Source organism: Anastrepha ludens, chromosome 3, assembly GCF_028408465.1.
Source record: "Anastrepha ludens isolate Willacy chromosome 3, idAnaLude1.1, whole genome shotgun sequence".
Classification (NCBI taxonomy): domain Eukaryota; kingdom Metazoa; phylum Arthropoda; class Insecta; order Diptera; family Tephritidae; genus Anastrepha; species Anastrepha ludens.
Window position 1 is genome coordinate 28,237,384 of NC_071499.1, and position 20,333 is coordinate 28,257,716.

The 20,333-nt window shown below is 35.1% G+C and overlaps 4 protein-coding genes across 10 annotated transcripts in view; 3 read left to right on the plus strand and 1 right to left on the minus strand.

Moving 5' to 3' along the window:
• Positions 1-4: 4 nt before the first annotated feature.
• Positions 5-6,411, minus strand: LOC128857259 (tether containing UBX domain for GLUT4). Of its 2 annotated transcripts, none has more exons than XM_054092932.1 (7): positions 6,346-6,411; positions 6,076-6,234; positions 5,600-6,018; positions 5,168-5,540; positions 4,739-5,093; positions 3,050-3,260; positions 5-177 (listed from the first exon to the last, which is right to left on the minus strand). In XM_054092932.1, the coding sequence occupies exons 2-7, from the start codon at positions 6,154-6,156 to the stop codon at positions 30-32; spliced, it is 1,587 nt and encodes a 528-aa protein (XP_053948907.1). In that variant the 5' UTR covers positions 6,157-6,234; positions 6,346-6,411; the 3' UTR covers positions 5-29. The 2 variants fall into 2 exon arrangements, with proteins under 2 accessions (XP_053948907.1, XP_053948906.1); XM_054092931.1 differs by having other exon boundaries at positions 6,294-6,399.
• Positions 6,412-8,772: 2,361 nt separating this feature from the next.
• LOC128856323 (protein-L-isoaspartate(D-aspartate) O-methyltransferase) lies at positions 8,773-10,040 on the plus strand. The gene is made up of 4 exons (XM_054091619.1): positions 8,773-8,975; positions 9,056-9,192; positions 9,257-9,497; positions 9,566-10,040. The coding sequence occupies exons 1-4, from the start codon at positions 8,921-8,923 to the stop codon at positions 9,814-9,816; spliced, it is 684 nt and encodes a 227-aa protein (XP_053947594.1). The 5' UTR covers positions 8,773-8,920; the 3' UTR covers positions 9,817-10,040.
• A 2,113-nt stretch (positions 10,041-12,153) lies between these two features.
• On the plus strand, positions 12,154-13,257 carry LOC128856324 (uncharacterized). Of its 2 annotated transcripts, XM_054091620.1 has the most exons (5): positions 12,154-12,273; positions 12,333-12,359; positions 12,423-12,587; positions 12,646-12,858; positions 12,927-13,257. In XM_054091620.1, exons 3-5 carry the CDS (start codon positions 12,449-12,451, stop codon positions 13,022-13,024), a joined length of 450 nt encoding a protein of 149 aa, XP_053947595.1. In that variant the 5' UTR covers positions 12,154-12,273; positions 12,333-12,359; positions 12,423-12,448; the 3' UTR covers positions 13,025-13,257. The 2 variants fall into 2 exon arrangements, with proteins under 2 accessions (XP_053947595.1, XP_053947597.1); XM_054091622.1 differs by lacking the exon at positions 12,333-12,359.
• A 3,392-nt stretch (positions 13,258-16,649) lies between these two features.
• Positions 16,650-20,333, plus strand: part of LOC128857260 (armadillo segment polarity protein) — a 46,867-nt gene continuing 43,183 nt past the window's right edge. For all 5 annotated transcript variants that reach the window (XR_008453908.1, XR_008453909.1, XR_008453910.1 and 2 more), the window contains exon 1: positions 16,650-16,796. The gene's annotated coding sequence lies outside the window, so the exon portion shown is untranslated. The remainder of the gene's footprint in view (positions 16,797-20,333) is intronic.

Sequence of the window (20,333 nt, forward strand, 5' to 3'; positions counted from 1 at the left end):
ATTATTATTGTTTTTTTTTTTTGTATTTATCAAATCATACTGTTAAGATTACTATTTTTCTGTTTTTTCGGTATGGCACCCATCGATGTGTCGGCACTTCTTTGCTCGTTTTGCTCACGCAGTAAGGAATCGCTACCGTCATTTGCACTTGATTTTGAGACTCTAGCATTCGAGATACTAAAAATAAAGCATAAAAACAATTCAATCGGGGTAGTCAGAATTTTCAAAAAATTGGAATTTTTTTTAATATAATAATATTTATTTATTCATTTCATCAATTAAAGTATAACTTAAATAGATTACTAATACTAAAGCTTAAATATAATAGATGGTAAGCAATACTGGGATATACATTAGTCACAGTTCAAGAAGTGTATCTCCAGATTAAGTTTTGATTTGAAAGTCTCTCGTGAGTTAGAGAATATATCCAAATGTTTGCATAATTGGTTAGACTGTCTTATACAACGTGCAAGCGATTCATTTCGACTAAAATTGGTCTTTTGATAAGGTAAATGGAACATATTGCTGAGTCTTAGGTTACGAGTGGGAGAATTAAAGAGTATTAGCTCCAGCAAGAAGTGACTCTTGATATGATTAGTAACTATGTCCCTTATAAACATTACCGATGAAGTTTTTCTCCGCATTTCTAAAGTTGGCAATGCTAACAAAAGACATCTACTTTTTTATGCAGGCAAACTGCAAGGCCAACGAAGTGAATGAATAGCAAATCTAGTGAAACGTTTTTGAACCTTAAAGATGAATCTTAAAGATGAACCCATATAGAAAGGATACCAAATGAAGCTGCAATATTCGAGGTTTGATATCACAACAGAAAAATATAAATTCTTCTGCGTAGAAATATCCTGGAACTCCCTTGAATTCCTTATTACAAAGCCAAGCATAGATCTAGACTTGGCAATCATAAAGTCTATATGTTAGTTTGCATGTTCTTAAAGTATAATAAAGGGTTTTACAATAACAGGTGTTACAGGTGAATGGATTGCGCTATCGAGAGATTGTTAACGATTTTTTATGGCCGGTATTGGATGGTATTGATCTGGACAACGTTTATTTTCAACAAGATGGCGCTACGTGCCACACAAGCAACGAAACCATTGATCTTTTACGGGAAAAGTTTCCGGACCGTGTTATCTCTCGAAGAGGTGATCACAATTGGTCAGCGACATCTTGTTATTTAACACCTTGTGACTTTTCTCTTTGAGGCCACGTTAAAGAGAAGGTCTACACCAACAGCCCAGGGTCGATTTAAGGCCTCAAAGATGGAATTCGTGAGGCTATCGAGGGCATAGGATAGCCACTTTGCAATTCGGTTATGGAAAATTTCAAGCGTGGTCGTGGTGTGCATTTTCCTGATGTTATTTTCCACTATTAACGGCATACCTTCTGCTCAAATATGAACGAGACGTTATCAATAAAAGGGTCCGCGGATGACATATGGCAAAAATAAATTTTTTGTTTTTTTGGTAGGACTGTTATAAGCTTACATGGCAAATTTCAGCGTGATATGTCACATAGTTTCTTTTCTGTGCTACTGTAAACAAGTCAAACTCGAGTGTGTTCTTCGAATTTAACGATGGAAATTCAAGTTGAACAAAGAATTTGTTTGAAATTTTGTTATTCCAACAAAATTTAGGCTTCAGACGCCTTAAAAATGTTGCAGACAACCTATGGGGACTCTGCTCTATCGAGTGCACATGTTTTCCAGTGGTACAAATCGTTCAAAGAGGGCCGTACATCGGTTGAAAACTTGCCTCATGAACGTCGTCCAGCAACATCAGTAAACGACGAAAACATCGGAAAAGTAAAGGAAATTGTGCTTGAAAATCGCCGTGTGACCGAAAGAGAACAACGCCAAAAAAAAAAATAATAATGTAAATATCGTTCCGCAAGCGCCATATCGCCTGATATGGCTCCATGTGACTTTTTCCTGTTTCCCAAGCTCAAGTTGCCGCATTTTGAGACAATTGAAGTCATAAAAGAGAATTCGAAGAATACCCTCGAACTTGACTTGTTTACAGTAGCACAGAAAACAAACTATGTGACATATCACGCTGAAATTTGCCATGTAAGCTTATAACAGTCCTCCCAAAAAACAAAAAATTGATTTTTGCCATATGTCATCTGCGGACCGTTTTATTGATAACGTCTCGTTTATATTTGAGCAGAAGGTACCTTCCTCTTTATAATGAAATAAACATTCGATCATATATATTAAAAAATAGCAGTTTTCTTTGAATATCAAAATGACACCTCTTATTAGATAACCCTATATCTTAAAAATATTGTGTGAAAATTTGAAGTGAATCCGACAAATATTTTTAGAGTTATTCAACAATTAACAAAGCGCGTTTGGGCGCTCCGGAGCGTGCGAGAGTAAGTAGCGAAACTTTAAATGCGTTTTTCTGAAAACTATGTGTTTTGAACTGGTGAGCACTGTAACTTAAAAACCGCTTGGTAGATTTCAATAAAATTTATACTGCTTTTGAAAAACATAAAAAAACTCGTGCCTGATCGAAGAATTCTCGTTTTTGAAAAATTTCGATCTTTTAAACAATTAATTGTCGGCTTTTTTCTCGCAAATCTGAAATATATTTCCTGAGGCTGCCATATGGTTAATACTGATCAGGCACAAGATTATCTATTAATAAAACTAATTTCTCTTGTCCGATTGATTTTAGATGAATCTCCAAGGACTTGTGATGATCACCGCAAGGGACTACTGGAGAAACGGGCTCCACACAAACAGCGATAACTTTTACTATTATTAATTTTTTTTTTTTTTTTGAAATTTTGCTTAAGTCAAGCCGAAACAGGATGTATTAATGCTATTTTTTTTTTCCTGTAAAATAAAGCAATTAACTAGGAAAAAAAAATTATTGAAAATCATAATTTTTTCGGGCCTCTGACTACCCCTAACCCCTTAAAACGTGAAACTTTCAACATCAACTAAGATTATTTGCACTACTAGCCCTGTCTAGTGTACCGTACCCCAGTATTTCCCAAATTTATTTAGCTTAATAACACTCACCGCATTTTATTTGCTGCATAAAATGCGCCTTCTACAGTTGTGAGCTTATCCTTCAGCTCTGACTTCAAATAGATCGGTTCAACCGATTTATTCGCCACATTAGCATTTTCCTCCTTATCTTGGAAGACGAAGTGCAGCACTGCAGTAGGCACAAAATTCAATTCCAACAGCGATTGATCCAAAGGCAAAATGTATTTCGGAGGTATAGTAACTGAGAAAAACAAAATGTTTATTATGCGTTCTATAACCGAAAAAATACGTACTTTGGCGGACCTTTATGAACTACTTAAGAAAATATTTCACAAAAGAAAAGAAACTAATAGAGAAATTAGGTACTTTTTGCTATAGAAATATTTAAAATAAAGGGAATATTGTAGATATACAAAGTGAAGTCCAAAATAAACAAGGCTGAGCTGAACTAGAAACGACAGGAGCTTTGCTCTGATAACTTCGAATTTAGCTATTCAAAATAGTTCCCTCTGGCCTCGATGCACTGCTTTGCGCGATCTAAAAGCTTTTCGAATGTTTCAGATCATTGGCCGAAATGTCCGGATGTCGGTACAAGCCTTTTGGTTGGCTTGGCCAAATGAAATTTTCCGAATAGGTAGAAGTCACAGGGAGTCATATCAGGCGAATACGGTGAGTGATTGAGGGTTAAAATGCGATTTCTAGTCATAAATCAGCCACAAGAGTGGATCGATGAGATGGTGCATTATCATGCAATAAGCGCCAGCTTCCTCCTTCGCGGTATTCAGGGCGAATTCGATGGACAACAAACGCTTCAAAACGCCAAGATAGACATAAAATAATTGCATTGACGGTTTGCCCCGTTCGCACGAACTCCTTGTGGACAATTTCTTTGGAATCATAAAAACAAATGAGCATCGACTTGATTTTTGACTTCTCCAAACGCGATTTTTTGGGTGGTGGCTCATCTGGGGTCTTCCATTTGGCACTTTGACGCTTAGTTTCAGGGTTAGGTTGCAAACACCACGTTTCATCACCAGTTACAATGTTGTAAAGGAAGTTCTTGCCTCTGTATTGGAGTCTTCCGAATGTTGAGTTCTAAGCAATTTTTGGTTCTCAGTTAACTTGTGCGAAATGAAACGTGCACAGACATTAAGTAAGACCAAATGATCAGTTAAAATGCGATAAATCGATGTTTTGGAAACATTCAACTCCGATTCCATGAATTTTAACGCTGATTTCGGTTCATTTTTGATAAATTTACGAACAATTTCGATGGAGTTTTCGGTGATTACTGATTTTGGGCGACCCGTATGTTCATTGTCATTTATGTCCTCACAACAATCTCTGAAACGTGTAAACCACTCATGAACTCTGGCACAAGTTAGACAATCATCGCCATAATTTTTTTTATAAATTCAAATGTTTCGGTAAACGTTTTACCGATTTTAAAACAAATATTGATATTAGCTCTTTGTTCGAAACTCATTTTTGTACTGATGACACAAAAATATTGACTCTTTAGACGCAATAACTTCGCTTCCACTGAACCAAATTTCACAAAGCTTTCACTGGAAATCAGCTGGGGATGTAACTTCCAACGCACTAACTCATTAAAAAGATGGCGCCATCAAAAACATTTTTATGACGCCAGCCTTGTATATTCTGGTTTATTCTTCACCTTGTATAAATCATATGAATATAAAAAGTTGCAACACTTACACAAATAGAAATTTGCTTTTTCATCGTGCAAGAACTTCCGCACAAAATCCACAACATCGGATATTTTATCGATGGGCTTAAAAATACCTTGAAGTACAAATCGATCTGGAAATTGAATTCGTAACACGCAATTCTTATATTGCCCAATTTTGTTCAACATAGTTTTTTGCTCTTCCAGTTTACGCAATTGTTCTGTGAGTAGCGGTGAGTTTTCATCACCTTTTGACACCTTTTTTAAATCGCGTAATACCAATCTAAGGTCTTCAACTGTTAAATCGAAGAATGAATCAGGTAACTCTTCAGCCTGAGTTTGTGTATCATCCAGAGAATATAGCACAGCATTTCGTTCGCCAATCTAAAATTATTATTTGAATAAATCACTTTTCTTATTCATCAAATGAGAACACACTTTGAAGTGGTCTCACTTACAATGTGCACTTCCGGCTCTATATCCATTTCGTCTTGTTCTTGGTCTGCTACATCACTGAGATTTTTGGCAGTATTCTGCGCATGGAACGAATCTTGTATAGAATAACCGGTGCCCGAACCCCAATCGTACTTGGGTTTTTGAGTTTCATTGTCCATGGAAACCGCATCGACGGGTGTGATCTCCTCCTTAATATCACTTTTCTCATTAATCTCGCTATTTGATTTCTTAAGTGACTGTACTAAATCTTTCGTTATTGCAAATCCCCCACCTCCACCTCCGCTTTGTTTGACTGTACTATTTTGTGGAGCCACCGTGGTTGCTGCTTTATTTGCATCAACTTTGACTGTTGGTGGTATGTAAACATTAGCTTGCCTTAAAATTTGAAAATGTCCATAATTAAACATACAAGTTAAATGGATTTTTACACTTACGACTTCAAATCTTCCGCTGTTTTATTTATGACTCGAATCATCGCCCGGCCTTCGATAATGCCTAATGACTTAAGCGTCGTCTCCTGCATACGCTCTTTACCGATAATATCTTGCCGCATATAAATCGCTACGGGGCTTGTATAACTCTCTATTGCTTCAGCACCGAGCTGTTCTATCACATGCCAAAGGCTATTGTTGGGCTTAAACTGGCCTTGAGCACGCGATCCATCTTCCAGTTGCACACAAATGCTAACGTTTGACTCGGTCCGTCTGCGTTCGGTATGTGACATTTCCAATAAGCAATTGTTAGGAAGCCCGCTAAAGCGAAACATTTGAGTGAGGCCGACTTCTTTGTTGTGATGCTTTAGACAGTATTCATTGCTGTCTAAATCGTGTTTCTGGCAAACCTCTTCTAAAATCTAGCAACATTTCAGGTTGAATGACAAAGTATTTTATTGGTAGAGCAAGCAAATTACCTGTAGTATAGTCGTATTAGGTGTAACCTTAACATTTTGCCTCCTATTATTCGGAGTAAGGACGGTAACTTTTCCTTCCATATTTTTCTCTTGAAATATCTATGTATGTCTCTAAAAATTTTCAACCACGTCAAATTTCGCCTGCCGGCTTTATAGAAACTGAAACAAGACAAAAATTAGAAAAATAAAAAACTTAGATGTTAAAAGAAAGAACACACTCGTAAAAATAAAATTCGTATAGAAATGCTCCTATTCTTTTGATAAGAATACCTCGAAAGAGACCAAAAAAAATATTGTGCAGAAAAAAAAGAACAAAAAGAAATGGCTGAATTACAGTTGATTATAGTGATTGACAATTGATTTTGTGTAGTTGTTAAATGCCTTATTACGTGTACCGAAAATATATATCACGGTATCGATACCGACTTCAGTTAAAACTTATGAATGTTAATTAACTATGGTAAATTTATGAACCAGTATTATCCCGTTCTATTAGAAGTTAATTTCAAGGAATATAAAAAAATTATATTCTAATTAAACAAAAATTATATCTAAAATAACAAAAATTATATGATAATCAAAAAAATGAACAATCAACAAGCTTCGGATGATATGATTGTAGGTGTACTCAAGAAAAATATCTCCAGAAACTATATTGGATAGTAGTTCGTACTACCACATAGGAGTCTGTTATTAATAATGTTTCTATAGCCTACTGTGCATAACAACTGGGTATGATTTATGCATTCTAGAACCAATGAAGATGGCATAAGCTTTAAAGCTATGTATAAGTTGTACAGCGATTCAAAATAAAACTAATCCACTGGCTAGCCATGTCGTGTGAGTAAATTTAAACTCTTCTATTCTGAAAGTAGTTTTTCACAGAAAAGGTGGATCACATTAGATTTTGTTAAAAAAAAAACTCACTGGGCGCTCTTGAGGATGAAATGGGCTTCAAAACAAAATTAGGATTCTTCATCCAATCAAAATACAGCTTCTCCGCTGTCTATTTCATGTCGTGTGAATGGGTTAAAATTTTTAGGTTCTGAAAGTATGAATGAAGATGATACCGAGAAGTTTATATACATATTATTCACCCAGCGAACAGCTGTTTTTTCTTGAAATTTAATTGTTTGAATGGCAAAGTGGTATGTTTTTCTTGTTTTCTGTATTTGTTTACAATATGATGGAAATTTTCACATCCAAAACCAAAAAGTGGCAAAAAAAAAAAATTACTTATAAATTTTGCTTTTGTTCTACTGCCAACATCTTGTATGTATTCTCCTTGAATATATGTCTATGTACGTATCCATACTGGGTATTCATTGGGAGAAGAGAGTTGGCTAATCGAAAGCAGTTAATAAAACTTATATACATATATTAAATTATAGTTTTATTTAAGTGGGGACATTTTCTCTATTAACTCTCTCTCTAACGAAGTTGGACTTGTTTAAGCCACGTAATAAAACCGGCAGTAATGCAGCACTTATAAACGTTTGTAACCCTGTGGCTTACGCTAAGCTGATACTTTTCTCATGGTGGAGAGTTCAAGGGATGTGGCCAACATTAGACCGTTAACCGACCCTCAGCGTTTTTGAAGAAATCAGCTGGTTTGCTGCCGTAGCAGAGGATGTGACAGCGGCTTGTTTACGACGAAACTGAAATTGTTGGCTAATCGAAAGCAGTTAATAAAACTTATATACATATATTAAATTATAGTTTTATTTAAGTGGGGACATTTTCTCTATTAACTCTCTCTCTAACGAAGTTGGACTTGTTTAAACCACGTAATAAAACCGGCAGTAATGCAGCACTTATAAACGTTTGTAACCCTGTGGCTTACGCTAAGCTGATACTTTTCTCATGGTGGAGAGAGTTCAAGGGATGTGGCCAACATTAGACCGTTAACCGACCCTCAGCGTTTTTGAAGAAATCAGCTGGTTTGCTGCCGTAGCAGAGGATGTGACAGCGGCTTGTTTACGACGAAACTGAAATTGTGTTAGTGATATAAAAAAATTCAAAGTTATTTCGTTGCCGTCTGAACAACGCGATTGATTGGAAGCGTAAGAAGAAGAAGAAGATTAGTGGGAACAATTCTGCTGCCACATCCTCTATGAAGTGCCAGCCAAAGTTACTTTCATAATTTTACTTCGGATGACCAAACCTTGTAACTGTCTTGTAATTGGATATCATCCTTCTACTTTTCTGATGTTCAGCACTTATTTTTTATAAATGTGAATATGTAAATAAAAATATTGGAGTTCTGATTAAATATTTTTTTTTTGATTATTTCGATGCTGATAGAAATTTCCTATTAAAATGATTAAGAAAATAATCAGGCAATCGTGCCAATAAAATTTTTATGATGCCAATTTAAAAGACTTACGGATAAAAACGAATTAAGCTATAATTTTATCAAAGTTGCCAGAATTTCACATCGAACGTGATTCTTTAAAAAATCGTACAACACAGAGGTTGTGATTGCAACTCGAACGAATTACAGAGAATTCCATTATTTTTATTTACATCACCTCCATACGCAAAATAAGTGCAGCACAATAGAAACATTTATTTATATGATTTTACGTTCTCTGAAACATTAGTAACAGGGTTACTAACATTTATATGTGCTGCAAAATTGCAGCTTTATTACGCGCCTCGAACAAGCCCAAAAGTATCGAGTATTTACTCGCAAGTATTGGTATCGAGAAATCGCTATTTCCATCTTAAGGTTTCTTGTAAATAAGCAGGAAAATTTTCATACTTTTTCTTTTTCTTTTGAAACGGACAAAATTTTAAAGTGTTTAGAAAACTTATTGAAAAACACCGCCATACAATTCGCAGAATGGCGTGGCGCTCAGTTGGTGCTGACAATGCGGACCTAATAAGGAAGATGAGAGGTAGTTGATCGAATTTATTTTCCGATTCGAAGGAATGTGATTGTGAAAACAGTTACAGAATATATTTGTGCTTGTTGCAGATTACGGAATTATAGCTTCTGATAGTGTGGCTCAAGCAATGACCAAGACGGATCGAAGGCATTACTCTCCTCGAAATCCTTACATGGACGCACCACAGACAATCGGTTATGGCGTCACAATATCTGCTCCACATATGGTGAGTGTTACTATTCCATTTCATGATTTATGAGTTTCTTAATTGTGCATATACATCTTGACAGCATGCTTTCGCCCTGGAATATCTGCGCGATCAATTACGTCCTGGTGCTCATGTCCTTGATGTTGGTAGTGGCTCTGGTTATTTAACAGCTTGCTTTTTGCGATATATCGAAGAAAAAGGAGACGACGTTAATACACGAGTTATTGGTATTGAGCATCAGCCAGAACTTGTTGCACAAAGTTTTCAAAATCTTAATTCTGATGACCCAAAGATGCTAGATTCGGGGAAGCTAATTATTGTTGGTGCGATTAAGAAACATGGTACTAATTTCTTCTATTCAATAACTTCCTTTTTTCATTATAACACGCAGAGGGCGATGGGCGAAAGGGTGTCCCAGAGCATGCTCCGTATGATGCTATTCATGTGGGCGCTGCTGCAGCTATAACACCCAAAGCTCTTTTAGAGCAGTTGGCAAATGGAGGACGGTTAATTGTTCCTGTTGGTCCGGAAGGGGGCGAGCAATACATGACACAATATGACAAAGATAGTGAAGGGAAAGTAAAGGAAACTAGACTGATGGGTGTCATGTACGTGCCGCTTACTGACTTGCATCGGTCTTGACTTGCTTTGGCGTTGAAAGTAGCCATCGTGATGCTCCTATTAGGATATATATTTTACCGTATTTGGGTTGGGCTACGATCTACAAACAAAATATAAAAAATTAGAATGTGTAAGGGAAGTAGTCGGTTTTAATGACAGTATATGTAAATGGCTTTATTTATTGCATGCATCCATATTTGAAGGAAATATTTACTTTATAAATAATTGTTAATTCAGCTTGAAAACTTGAAGTGTTTTTATTACGGCGGGTGAATACGCTTAAATACTAAGGCGCATTCATTAAAGGTGGTAGCACTATATCAACAACAATGTTTTGTACGTCTGATTGTCACGGCAAAGTATTGGAAAAGTAGAAAACAAAAAAAGGTTTCACCTTGATTTATTCTGGGTTGACAGCCACATGGACACGGCGAAAGAAAAAAAACCAGATTTGCCGATACCACCTGCAATAGATTCGCCTTGCTTAAATTCTTACACTTTATTATTAATAATTTAAGGTGAGCTTTTCATTTTGGGCACGAAATTATTACTTATTATGTCTAAGTGTGTAGACGTAATATTTAAAATTATTACTCAAAAAGTAGTCATTACATCAGCCTTTTAATCTATAGTATTGTTTATAAATTATTATGAATTATATGAAAATTTTTCTTAAAAAATGTTTCAAAAAATGCCCTTTTACAAAGGCTTTGTAGTTTATTAAAATTCGATTATTAAACATGTTTTCTAAACGTTTGTAATACCTTACAAAATCAGTAATGATAGGCTACAAGAATATATATGATTGGCGCGTACACCCTTTTTTTATGTTTGACCGAGCTGCTCCTATTTGTGGCGTGCATCTTGACCACAGTTTCAAGCCGACTCCGAACGGCAGATATTTTTATGAGGAGGTTTGCCATTGCCTGTCGAGGGGCGACCGCTATTAGAAAAATGTTTATCTTTATTTTGGTGTTTTACCGAGATTCGAACCTACGTTTTCTCTGAATTCCCAATGGCAATCACGCACCAACCTATTCGGCTACGGTGGCCAAAGAATACAAGATTGCGCCCTCCGAATTCGTCGTGTCGTCAGAGCCCATCAATAAACAAACAAACGGAAGTGGAATTACTTGTTTGTGAAGAAGAAGAGTAGGCGAAAGCAATGGAAACAAGGTGGGTTTATTATAGGTGACAGCATTCACCCAGCTGAATTTTTCGCCCTTGATATGGCTTACGTTGTATGTATTGGTATGATTACATTCGTATTGTATTGTATTTTGACTTGATGCTTGTACCAAAGGCAACAACAAATACATGTAGGGTTTTACTTATATGTGGTTGCTGTCACCTATAATAAATTCGCCTTGAATGGAAACAACCAAAGACAAGACATTCCCATGGCAGCCGGTTCTACGTTACCGGAATGACTCGGGTTTTTCCCGACCAATGGCTGCTGCCCCCAATAAGCACAAGAAATTATACGCCCATACACACACTTTCTTGCCCCGGCGTCTTCCCCATAAAAACGCAAACAAACTGCTTTTGGAGGCCTTATATTAATTTGTGCTTCAACAATTTCACACGCGGCACTTCGTTTTCATTAGATTCATTACTTTAAATCTCATAAATCAAAATTTCTCCTACTTTTGTTTGTTTTGTATTGCGAAGGGATCTGACGTCAGACTTGTCAAAATCGCGAAAAATAAAGTAACTTTTACGTAAGCGGTTTCCATTTCGCCCGTACATTTATTTTGCCCGGAATTCGGAACTCTTGAAAAACTATATTAAGTCGACTTTCAGATGAAATACGTTTTTCTTGAAAATGTTTATTATTTACAGGCCCTTCCTTTCTATTAATATTTCATCTTCAATTAATATTACTTGCCGCCTTAGCCGAATGAGATGGTGCGTGACTACCAAGCGGTAGTGTGTAGGTTTGAATCTTCGTGCATGAAACAGCAAAATGCTAGTAAAAGTTTTTTCTAATAGCGGTCGCCCCTCGGCAAGCGATGGTAATCCTCAGAGTGTATTTCTGCCATGAAAAAGCTCCTCACAAAAAAGAAATATCTTCCGTTCGGAGTCGGCTTAAAACTGTAGATTCCTCCATTTGTGGAACAACATGAAGACGCGCGCCGCAAATAGGAGGAGGAGCTCGACCAAACATCTCACAGAAGTGTGCGCGCCAATTATTTATTTTTTATTTTCCTTGTAATTCAACAAAGTTTTCTTGTAAAACCCCCAAAAAATTTGTTTTCTTCGGATGACAGCTACACGAAAATAAACGATTGCCTATGTGTTCGTGGAGTAAGGGACATTTTTAACAACCTGCTTCTGCATTTAAGCAACCCTGTTGAATTTGTTTTGTTATTGATTTGCGCACAGTAGCTCTTGCATTTGTTTTTTAACTATGCTAAATATTTTAAACGATATCGTCCATAAAATTGTTCAAAAGCAAACAAACAAAATTTATAAACGGTAAATATTGGAAATAAATTATGCTCTTCTGTTTGTTTAATATTTCGTAACCTTTAAAGAACATCCATGCACATATGTATACACTCGTAAGTTGAAACACTTTAAATAAACGGATGCCTTTACTTCATTGAATTGATATTTTTCCCAAGTTACATAAAATAAAATAAAAATCAACATGAAATTTCATCAGAATGAAGCTAAGAGTGAAGTGCAAATGCTGACGCCTCCTCCTCAAGGCGCTGGTGAAGGGGAGAATGTGGAAGATACTCCTGAATTATTGCTCAAAATGCTTGTGGATGCTGTTTGGAAACTATGTATGTCCGGCTTTTGAATTTTTTATTTATATTTTGTACATAATACATAAAATTTCAGGGATACAATTCAAGATTGCAGCTTCTTTTGTAATGGTTGATCTGGGAGGCTACCAGCTGTTGGATAAGATGGTACAATGGTGTGTCAGAAATCCGCATAAAGCTATTTGTATTGCAGCTGCACTTTTAGTTTTCCTACTTCCATTCTTGATTATGTTAGGTATTGGGCTTTCAACTCTACTCATGACCCTTACCGGGTTTCTTGTTTTGGAAGGTAAATATGTGCACTTAATTATATGTCTATATTATGGTGTTTTTTAATATATGAATAATCATTTTCAGGCATACTTTTGAGTATAGTTGCAGCGCTATTGATGGGTTGTGTGGGCTTCTTAGTTTTAGCAGTACTATTTGTGAAACAACTAAACCGAACAGCATAAACTCGAGAGACTATACCAAGAATCATAATCGGACAGGTTCCATCATTCACTTCCGAGTAAATTTTATTGAAATTTTCTTCCGATTCCATTGGAATTCACTCGGAGGTGAATTACAGAAGCTACCTGTACATGATTTTCTGCGAGAATCGCGTAGTAGAGCATAATTATGACAGAATTGTTTTAATAGAATTAATAAAATTATTTCTCGAATAAGTATTTAATGAGAGACGAAATTATAGTATTATTCCTGCAACGTTTTAACGGCTGCAGTTTACTTTTCAAAGGTAGTATAAACCTATGGAAGCCTTAGTTGATCCTGATACTATTTGAACTCTGTAAAAATTGGAGTAACCACTTTGATAAAAATGAGCGCCTTTATTATTGAAGTTGCCTAATATTTCGACAGTTTAATACTAATGTATAGTAGATGCAATAATTATTGTAATCCTCACTCAGTAGAAAATCAACATTTTATTTTTCAAAGTATCAATCTTTTTGTTGGGTATTCACATGTGTTTTTTATTTGGCGCCCTTACTTCGGTACGAAATTACTAAGCTCCTATCTGTTTGTGCAACAATATCAAGACGCACACAACAAATTTTAGGAAGAGCTTGGTCAAATATCTAACCAAGCTGAGCTAGAGCAACAATGTTTACATGTTGTGGGGGACTAAAACCCCCACATATGCTTTTTATTTTATATTAACACTCTTTATTTGTGATGTTTAATTCAAGGCAGTTAAAATAAAACTAATAACTTATAAAGGAACTCTAATTTTTATATGTCTTTTCGTTTGCAAGAACGCTTCTCGAATGATCTCTTTCTTAGAACGCATAACGACGTTAAAATTAAATTGAATAATGAATAAAAATGAATAATGAATTCAGTGTGGCCAAAAGGATAGGTATAGGTGTGTTCCCGTACGACACTTTCACCTGTGTTCCCACAATGTATTTTCTTTTAGCAAAAACAAAACAAAAAATAAGCAAGACCCTTTGACATTCCAATCGGGAAACCGTAACAAAAAAAGCAAATCAGCTGCTATACCGAATTTCCCTTATGCGGATTCGCCGTGTACCTAATAGTATGTTTTCATGCCACGTAATTCACTGTCATTCGCAACTCCCTTCCCAATAATTCTTCGAATTACAAAATTCGTCATTCAAAAAAACATGCGATCACACAAGCAGTGATTAGTAATAAATTCACAAAAATAATCTACCAGTTCACATATGACAGATTATCTGCTAAATTGGCAATCAGCTGCCAATACAAAAAATTGGTTTGGTAAAATATTTTAGTGTGTAATTATTAATGAAGTGAATAAAAGTCAAAGAGAAGCAAAAGTTAATATAATTGCGCAAATTGCTGCTAGTAATAGACAGTTAGGGGGAATCCGTTGGAAAATTTTATGTCAACAATAAGCATGTGAAATTCGATACTACATTTTTTTAACAAGCAATAGCATGCGAAAGCGTCTATGGCCACACGCTTTTTGTAAATTTATTGTAATTATGTCTACAAACCTCTTTTATTTGCCGACGCTCATTTTATTTAGTCCTAACTTTGATGTTGCTTTTTACATTCGTAATAATAATTATCGATATCACAGAAAATACAGGGTTGTATGGAAAAAAGTATCCTTATAATCAACGATTATTTGATAATCTCGAACTTTCGTTGTCTTCAATAACTTTCATCGGCAATTTATTGAAATAAGTTAAATAAGTCGTTGCATGAGAATTATCAGAGAAATTTCGAAGTAAATATTAAGTCAATTCTGAAAAGTTTTTAGCGGAACTATGAAGAAATCGTTGTCTTCAATAATTTTCATCGCCAATTTATTGAAATAAGTTAAATAAGTCGTTGCATGAGAATTATCAGAGAAATTTCGAAATTAATATTAAGTCAATTCTGAAAAGTTTTTAGCGGTTCATAAAATCGAAAAATGCTGTGGCTAATATCCCCACGTACGGCATTTATAATGAATAAAAAGCTAAGTCAATTTTAATGGCTGTAAATCTTTTTGCTAAATTCCTCTCATCAAATTTCGCGATGAAAGATAGAATACTTTTTTATAAGAGCTAGCGAAATGCATTTTTGGTCCCTAGAATGATCCGATTTACACGAGGAGACATCTGGAAGGGAGACACTGGAAATTCTCTTTTGATGTTTCATTCGCGACATTTTGACATTTAATACTTTAGCATCGTCTGGTTTGGATGTATTCTAGCACGCGCTTACATGTAAAGCAGAGAGCGTTCGACAACAGTTTCTTAAATATATGAATGAAAAATGCAAACTGGTTAAATAATCAATAATTTGTTGTTTTTTTATAGAAATATATTTATAACTTCTTATACTTGAATAAAAAAAATTAAATTAAAAATACTTCATTGTAAATAATTAACTTAAAATTAACTCGAGTATCTAGAAATACAGGAAAAAATTAGAAATCAACATAAACATGTCCCATAACTATTTTAAATTATACCTAATTTACTAGCAAAAATAATCGTGCATTTCCCAAGCACCGTTCGGATGTTTGTCATCGTTGTTATCTTCCGTTTGTATGAAAACCAACACATAACTTAGAACTTTCTTCCACAAAAGAAGAAAACGAATGAAGCAACTGTCAAAAATTGCTTTAAGATAAGAAATACGAATAAGAAGAGTAAAGCGTGTCGCCGAGTACGGGAGACAAAATCCCTTCTCTCTTCCCCGACCGTCCTTCGCCCCCGAACAAAATGTTTCCCTTCCAGATGTCTCCTCGTGTAAATCGGGTAAATGTCAAAATCTGGAAACAAAGATTGATAGTTCGGCGCCACTTAAAATTTTACAATTTGGAGACCAAATAAAAAAAAACCTTAAATTGCAACCCCACTGATGCTACTTGTTTAATGTGCCTTGAGATTGTGGTTGTTTTTCTGGTAGCCATGAAACTCATTCATCTTCTCGCCCCATTTTTCTATTAGGCTCTTTCGCCAGCTTGCATCATTTTTCTTTTTTTTTGGCGTTTTCTTTTCTTGTGAAATGGAAGAAATAAATTAAACCAATCTTTGCTTTTAAAATCTTAGTTTTAGCTTACTTTTTTTCTCCATCACCGATGTTCAGACCCAATAAATCGTAATAATAAGAGCAAAGAACGAGAAGGAGTAATTCATGAAATTCTTAGAGAGCGAATCACGTGCCGTGGGAAGATAGCATTACAAAGGATGTTCGCGTCATTAACCACTTAAGTGGAAATGACGAGTATCGCCCGCAAACATTTTCTGTGCCAAATTCGACATTGATGGGCTATGCCCGCCGCATATTTAAATGTTTCAAAAGCAGTAATAGTAAATTTAATAAACTTAAAAACAACCGTTATAATATTTTAGTTTTATTTTCTGATAACACCCGCACAGAGTTGCATTAAAATTAAATAGTCTGAGCACGCATGTTTCTTCGAATTTAAATCGTAAGGCAAAGGGGTAAAGCAAAAATTATATTCCTTGCTCGGTATTTAGTTGAAAAATTATATTTCTCGATAAGTTGTCGATAAGTCGATATAACCTTTTTTTTTTATTAATTTACGCAAATACAACTCTGCATATTCAGCGCATTTACGAATGATGTCGAACATTTCAGCAAAGCGTTCGTGTCGTTTGATTGTGAACTCATTTTGTGCTCAAAAATTTTCTCCTCTTAAAAAATTTATTTTTTGTGAGAAAAAAGTGCGTTAAAGTAATTAAAAAGAGTGAAAAGGAGTGTTTAAATACTGACTGAGTGGTAAGTTAATTAGATTGATACGAAAAGAAGTAGAAATCATTTGAATTTTGTTGACGGAAAGTGATGCGATTTGGGTGTTTCTGAATAAAAAATGTGAGGGAGGTGTGGTGCATAAAAGAGGTGTAATGAAATATCGCACTTGTTGTTGTTACTGTGGTGGTGCAGTGCATTGTGTGTATATACATGTGTACCCAAATGTTTGTTTTCTCTTGTAGAGCGTCTCAATCTATGCATATTTCTTTAAATTTTCAACGCACGCTTGTCTGGAAGAATGTGCAACAGCATAGTCATTTTTTTTATTATTATTTACTCGGCGTGATTGTGTTTGCCACACTTTCATTTAAGTTATTTAATTCAGCCTTTAGCATTAACAATATTAAATAGTCGATTACATAGTTAACAGTAAATTTAAATTAAACAATGGGTATAACGATTTAATATTCAATTTCAATTTAAGTCTGTTTACAAATAATTTGTCAGTGCTGGCGTAATTTTTCGCCTTCAAATATGCTATTATCTTTAAAAAAAGTATATATTTCACTGGGTAAAAATATCCAATAGCAAGAGGTCTAATTAAGAATGCAATCGGTGTAACATAAGAAATTATACCTGTGCTACCTAAACCGAGTTGCCACCCAGCTCGTTTACCAAAATAAAAAAGATCATCCTAACGTTTTTATTTTATACATTTTTTTAATATTTAATAATATGTTTCTACTTCTCCCGACAATGGAATTCAATGCTTGGCTGGAGTTTAGAACAGTGCCGATCTTGGAATTTCTGGCAAACTATAATGTTTTTTTTAATGAAACTTGGTGGAGATGTTAGTGAGGTGTTAAGGAACACTCTTTATAACTTTAAATTAATCGGGAAATAATAATTTTTTAATTATTTACATTCAAAATGCCCTTGGGAACATCAGTATAATTTGCCACATTACACTCTATATTTTTTAACATTTCACTATAAATCACCAAATATACACTCACACGCGTGTTTTTACCGATTTTTATGCTAATATTTTAATTATATCTATTAAAATTAAATGCAAATACATTTGCCTATGCAATCACATTCCAATTTTAAGCGCGAATATGAAGAAGATTGGAATGCCAACAGTATGGTGTTGCCGGATGCCTGCAAATGAAAACAAAAAATAAGTTCTTAAGTTTAGTCTTAATCATGGGGGTCGGGGTTATTGTGCCTCCTTATTACATACACGCATATGACGTTTTAATTTTGGGTTCAATGGTTTTAACACAGAAAGGAGTTTTACGCAAAAATACTGTGGATTGCGTAGCCGGAGTTGGACTGATGAGGGTTATTTTTTTGAAGCGCGGCCGAAGGCCGCCCACGCAAAAAGGAGTTCTACGCAAAAATACTGTGGATTGCGTAGCCGGAGTTGGACTGATGAGGGTTATTTTTTTGAAGCGCGGCCGAAGGCCGCCCACGCGAAAGGGAGTTCTACGCAAAAATACTGTGGATTGCGTAGCCGGAGTTGGACTGATGAGGGTTATTTTTTTGAAGCGCGGCCGAAGGCCGCCCTCGCGAAAAGGAGTTCTACGCAAAAATACTGTGGATTGCGTAGCCGGAGTTGGACTGATGAGGGTTATTTTTTTGAAGCGCGGCCGAAGGCCGCCCACGCGAAAAGAAGTTCTACGCAAAAATACTGTGGATTGCGTAGCCGGAGTTGGACTGATGAGGGTTATTTTTTTGAAGTGCGGCCGAAGGCCGCCCACGCGAAAAGGAGTTCTACGCAAAAATACTGTGGATTGCGTAGCCGGAGTTGGACTGATGAGGGTTATTTTTTTGAAGCGCGGCCGAAGGCCGCCTACGCGATAAAGAGTTCCACGCAAAAATACTGTGTTAATCAATTTAATTACTTTATTATTTTTTGTGATACGCTTAATATCATTGTTTTTAAGTTTAAATGAGTTGTATGTTTTTATTTTCAAATTCATTTCTCAACTTTAAATTACAGCAAAAAATACTGCAGTTTTACAATGAACCTTCCACTGAACATCCCTGCGTGCGAACTTCGTTTTCATTTCAGGTGTATGGCAACACCAACTTTTCGCTAAATTATAGAACTTTAACATTAAATTACTTAAAAACTATAAGCCTCCGGCAGGTTCTGTTTTCAGTTTTAAGATGAGGATACACCCCTCTATCACCCCCTTTTTACCGTTTTTTCCAAAGCGATCGGCACTATACTAAATTCTAGCCCAATGCTTTATTACATTAAAATTCCGATTTTAAGGGCTTGTTCGTAAACGTATTATTATAGTTGCAGGGCATTATTGACATTTACATTTTGACTTCAGTTTCTCGCGAAATGTTTTAGTCGTTTGTTCAATAATTTAGATGGTTCTCGATGTTTTCTCTCGTTAGGAGAATTTGCGACGAATTCTCAGTCAACAATACTCCTGCTTAAGTCAAAGTGTCAAAGTAAGAATCGAAACAATCGTTTCCATGACATCATTCGGTTCTACATTATCGGAACGACCCAGAATTCTAAAATATCTACGACTATCTTCTAGCCCATTGCGTCTTGATTTGAAATGCAATCAATTTTTTTAAAGAGAAAAATGCGACCATTGCACTTAATACATATAATAATTGAGAAGAAACCAAACAGTATATCCTTGTTTGGTAAAAAATGAACGAAATCAATTATAATAATTATTGGATATGCGGGCTTCTGCGTATTTTTTTTAACTTTCGTTTTTAAAAGGCACATACGACGTTTTAATGTTACGAAGAGTAATTAACCACGAAAATTATATTGTCAGAAAAAATTCTTTTGTGCGTATAATTTTGTGGTTTGAGTCTCACAGTGATGCTTTTTTGTTCGTTTGTTTACATTCTGATTTTCGAAAATTTTTTAATCTGCAGACGATTTAAAATTTTTCAAATCAATGTCAATCCTTCCAGACTCGTGTAAGCTTCAGTGTGATAAATATAGCCTTCAACTAAATTTTAGAAAATGCTTTTAGATGTATTTTTGAGTTAAATCTAGAAAGTTATTTTATATCAATCAGATTAGGAAGATTTAATAAGAGAAGCACTCAGAATTCAATAATGTAAAGTGGCTTAAAATTATTCAACACTTTACCTCATCTAATAAAAAATGAAAATAATTTGCTTCACTTTAGAAAACTTGTAGTGGATTTTATAAAATTAAATATAAATTAAATGAATTTGGAATTTTATATCATGTAAAATAATAATGTAAAATGAATTATAAATGTAAAAGTTATATATAACTAATAAAGAAATAATAATAATAATAATAATAATCTAATTTTTAATTAAAGTTCAATCTCATCGTTTTTGATTAAAAATTCCTATTTCTGAGTCATTTGCATTCTATAATTTGTAAGCCATATTTTTTATATTTGCTTTTATCTGACGTTTTGGTACTGACTTTACTGATCCATATACGCTAAAGTTACTATTTACCTCACTTGCACGATCTGGTGCTGTCTTTATATGGGGGCCTAAATCATCCTTTGCCATATCAACAGTCTGGAACGA

What these genes read in the sequence shown, in the direction of transcription:
- LOC128857259 (XM_054092932.1), bottom strand. Translation starts at nt 6,156, where the DNA reads ATGGAAGGAAAAGTTACCGTCCTTACTCCGAATAATAGGAGGCAAAAT. An exon ending in AAAAGCAAATTTCTATTTGT is followed by an intron (nt 3,261 to 4,738) that starts GTAAGTGTTGCA and finishes TGTTTTTCTCAG; the next exon opens with TTACTATACCTCCGAAATAC. An exon ending in TATGCAGCAAATAAAATGCG is followed by an intron (nt 178 to 3,049) that starts GTGAGTGTTATT and finishes CTTTATTTTTAG; the next exon opens with TATCTCGAATGCTAGAGTCT.
- LOC128856324 (XM_054091620.1), top strand. Translation starts at nt 12,449, where the DNA reads ATGAAATTTCATCAGAATGAAGCTAAGAGTGAAGTGCAAATGCTGACG. An exon ending in GGATGCTGTTTGGAAACTAT is followed by an intron (nt 12,588 to 12,645) that starts GTATGTCCGGCT and finishes ATAAAATTTCAG; the next exon opens with GGATACAATTCAAGATTGCA. An exon ending in CGGGTTTCTTGTTTTGGAAG is followed by an intron (nt 12,859 to 12,926) that starts GTAAATATGTGC and finishes AATCATTTTCAG; the next exon opens with GCATACTTTTGAGTATAGTT.
- LOC128856323 (XM_054091619.1), top strand. Translation starts at nt 8,921, where the DNA reads ATGGCGTGGCGCTCAGTTGGTGCTGACAATGCGGACCTAATAAGGAAG. An exon ending in CCTAATAAGGAAGATGAGAG is followed by an intron (nt 8,976 to 9,055) that starts GTAGTTGATCGA and finishes TGCTTGTTGCAG; the next exon opens with ATTACGGAATTATAGCTTCT. An exon ending in CAATATCTGCTCCACATATG is followed by an intron (nt 9,193 to 9,256) that starts GTGAGTGTTACT and finishes ACATCTTGACAG; the next exon opens with CATGCTTTCGCCCTGGAATA.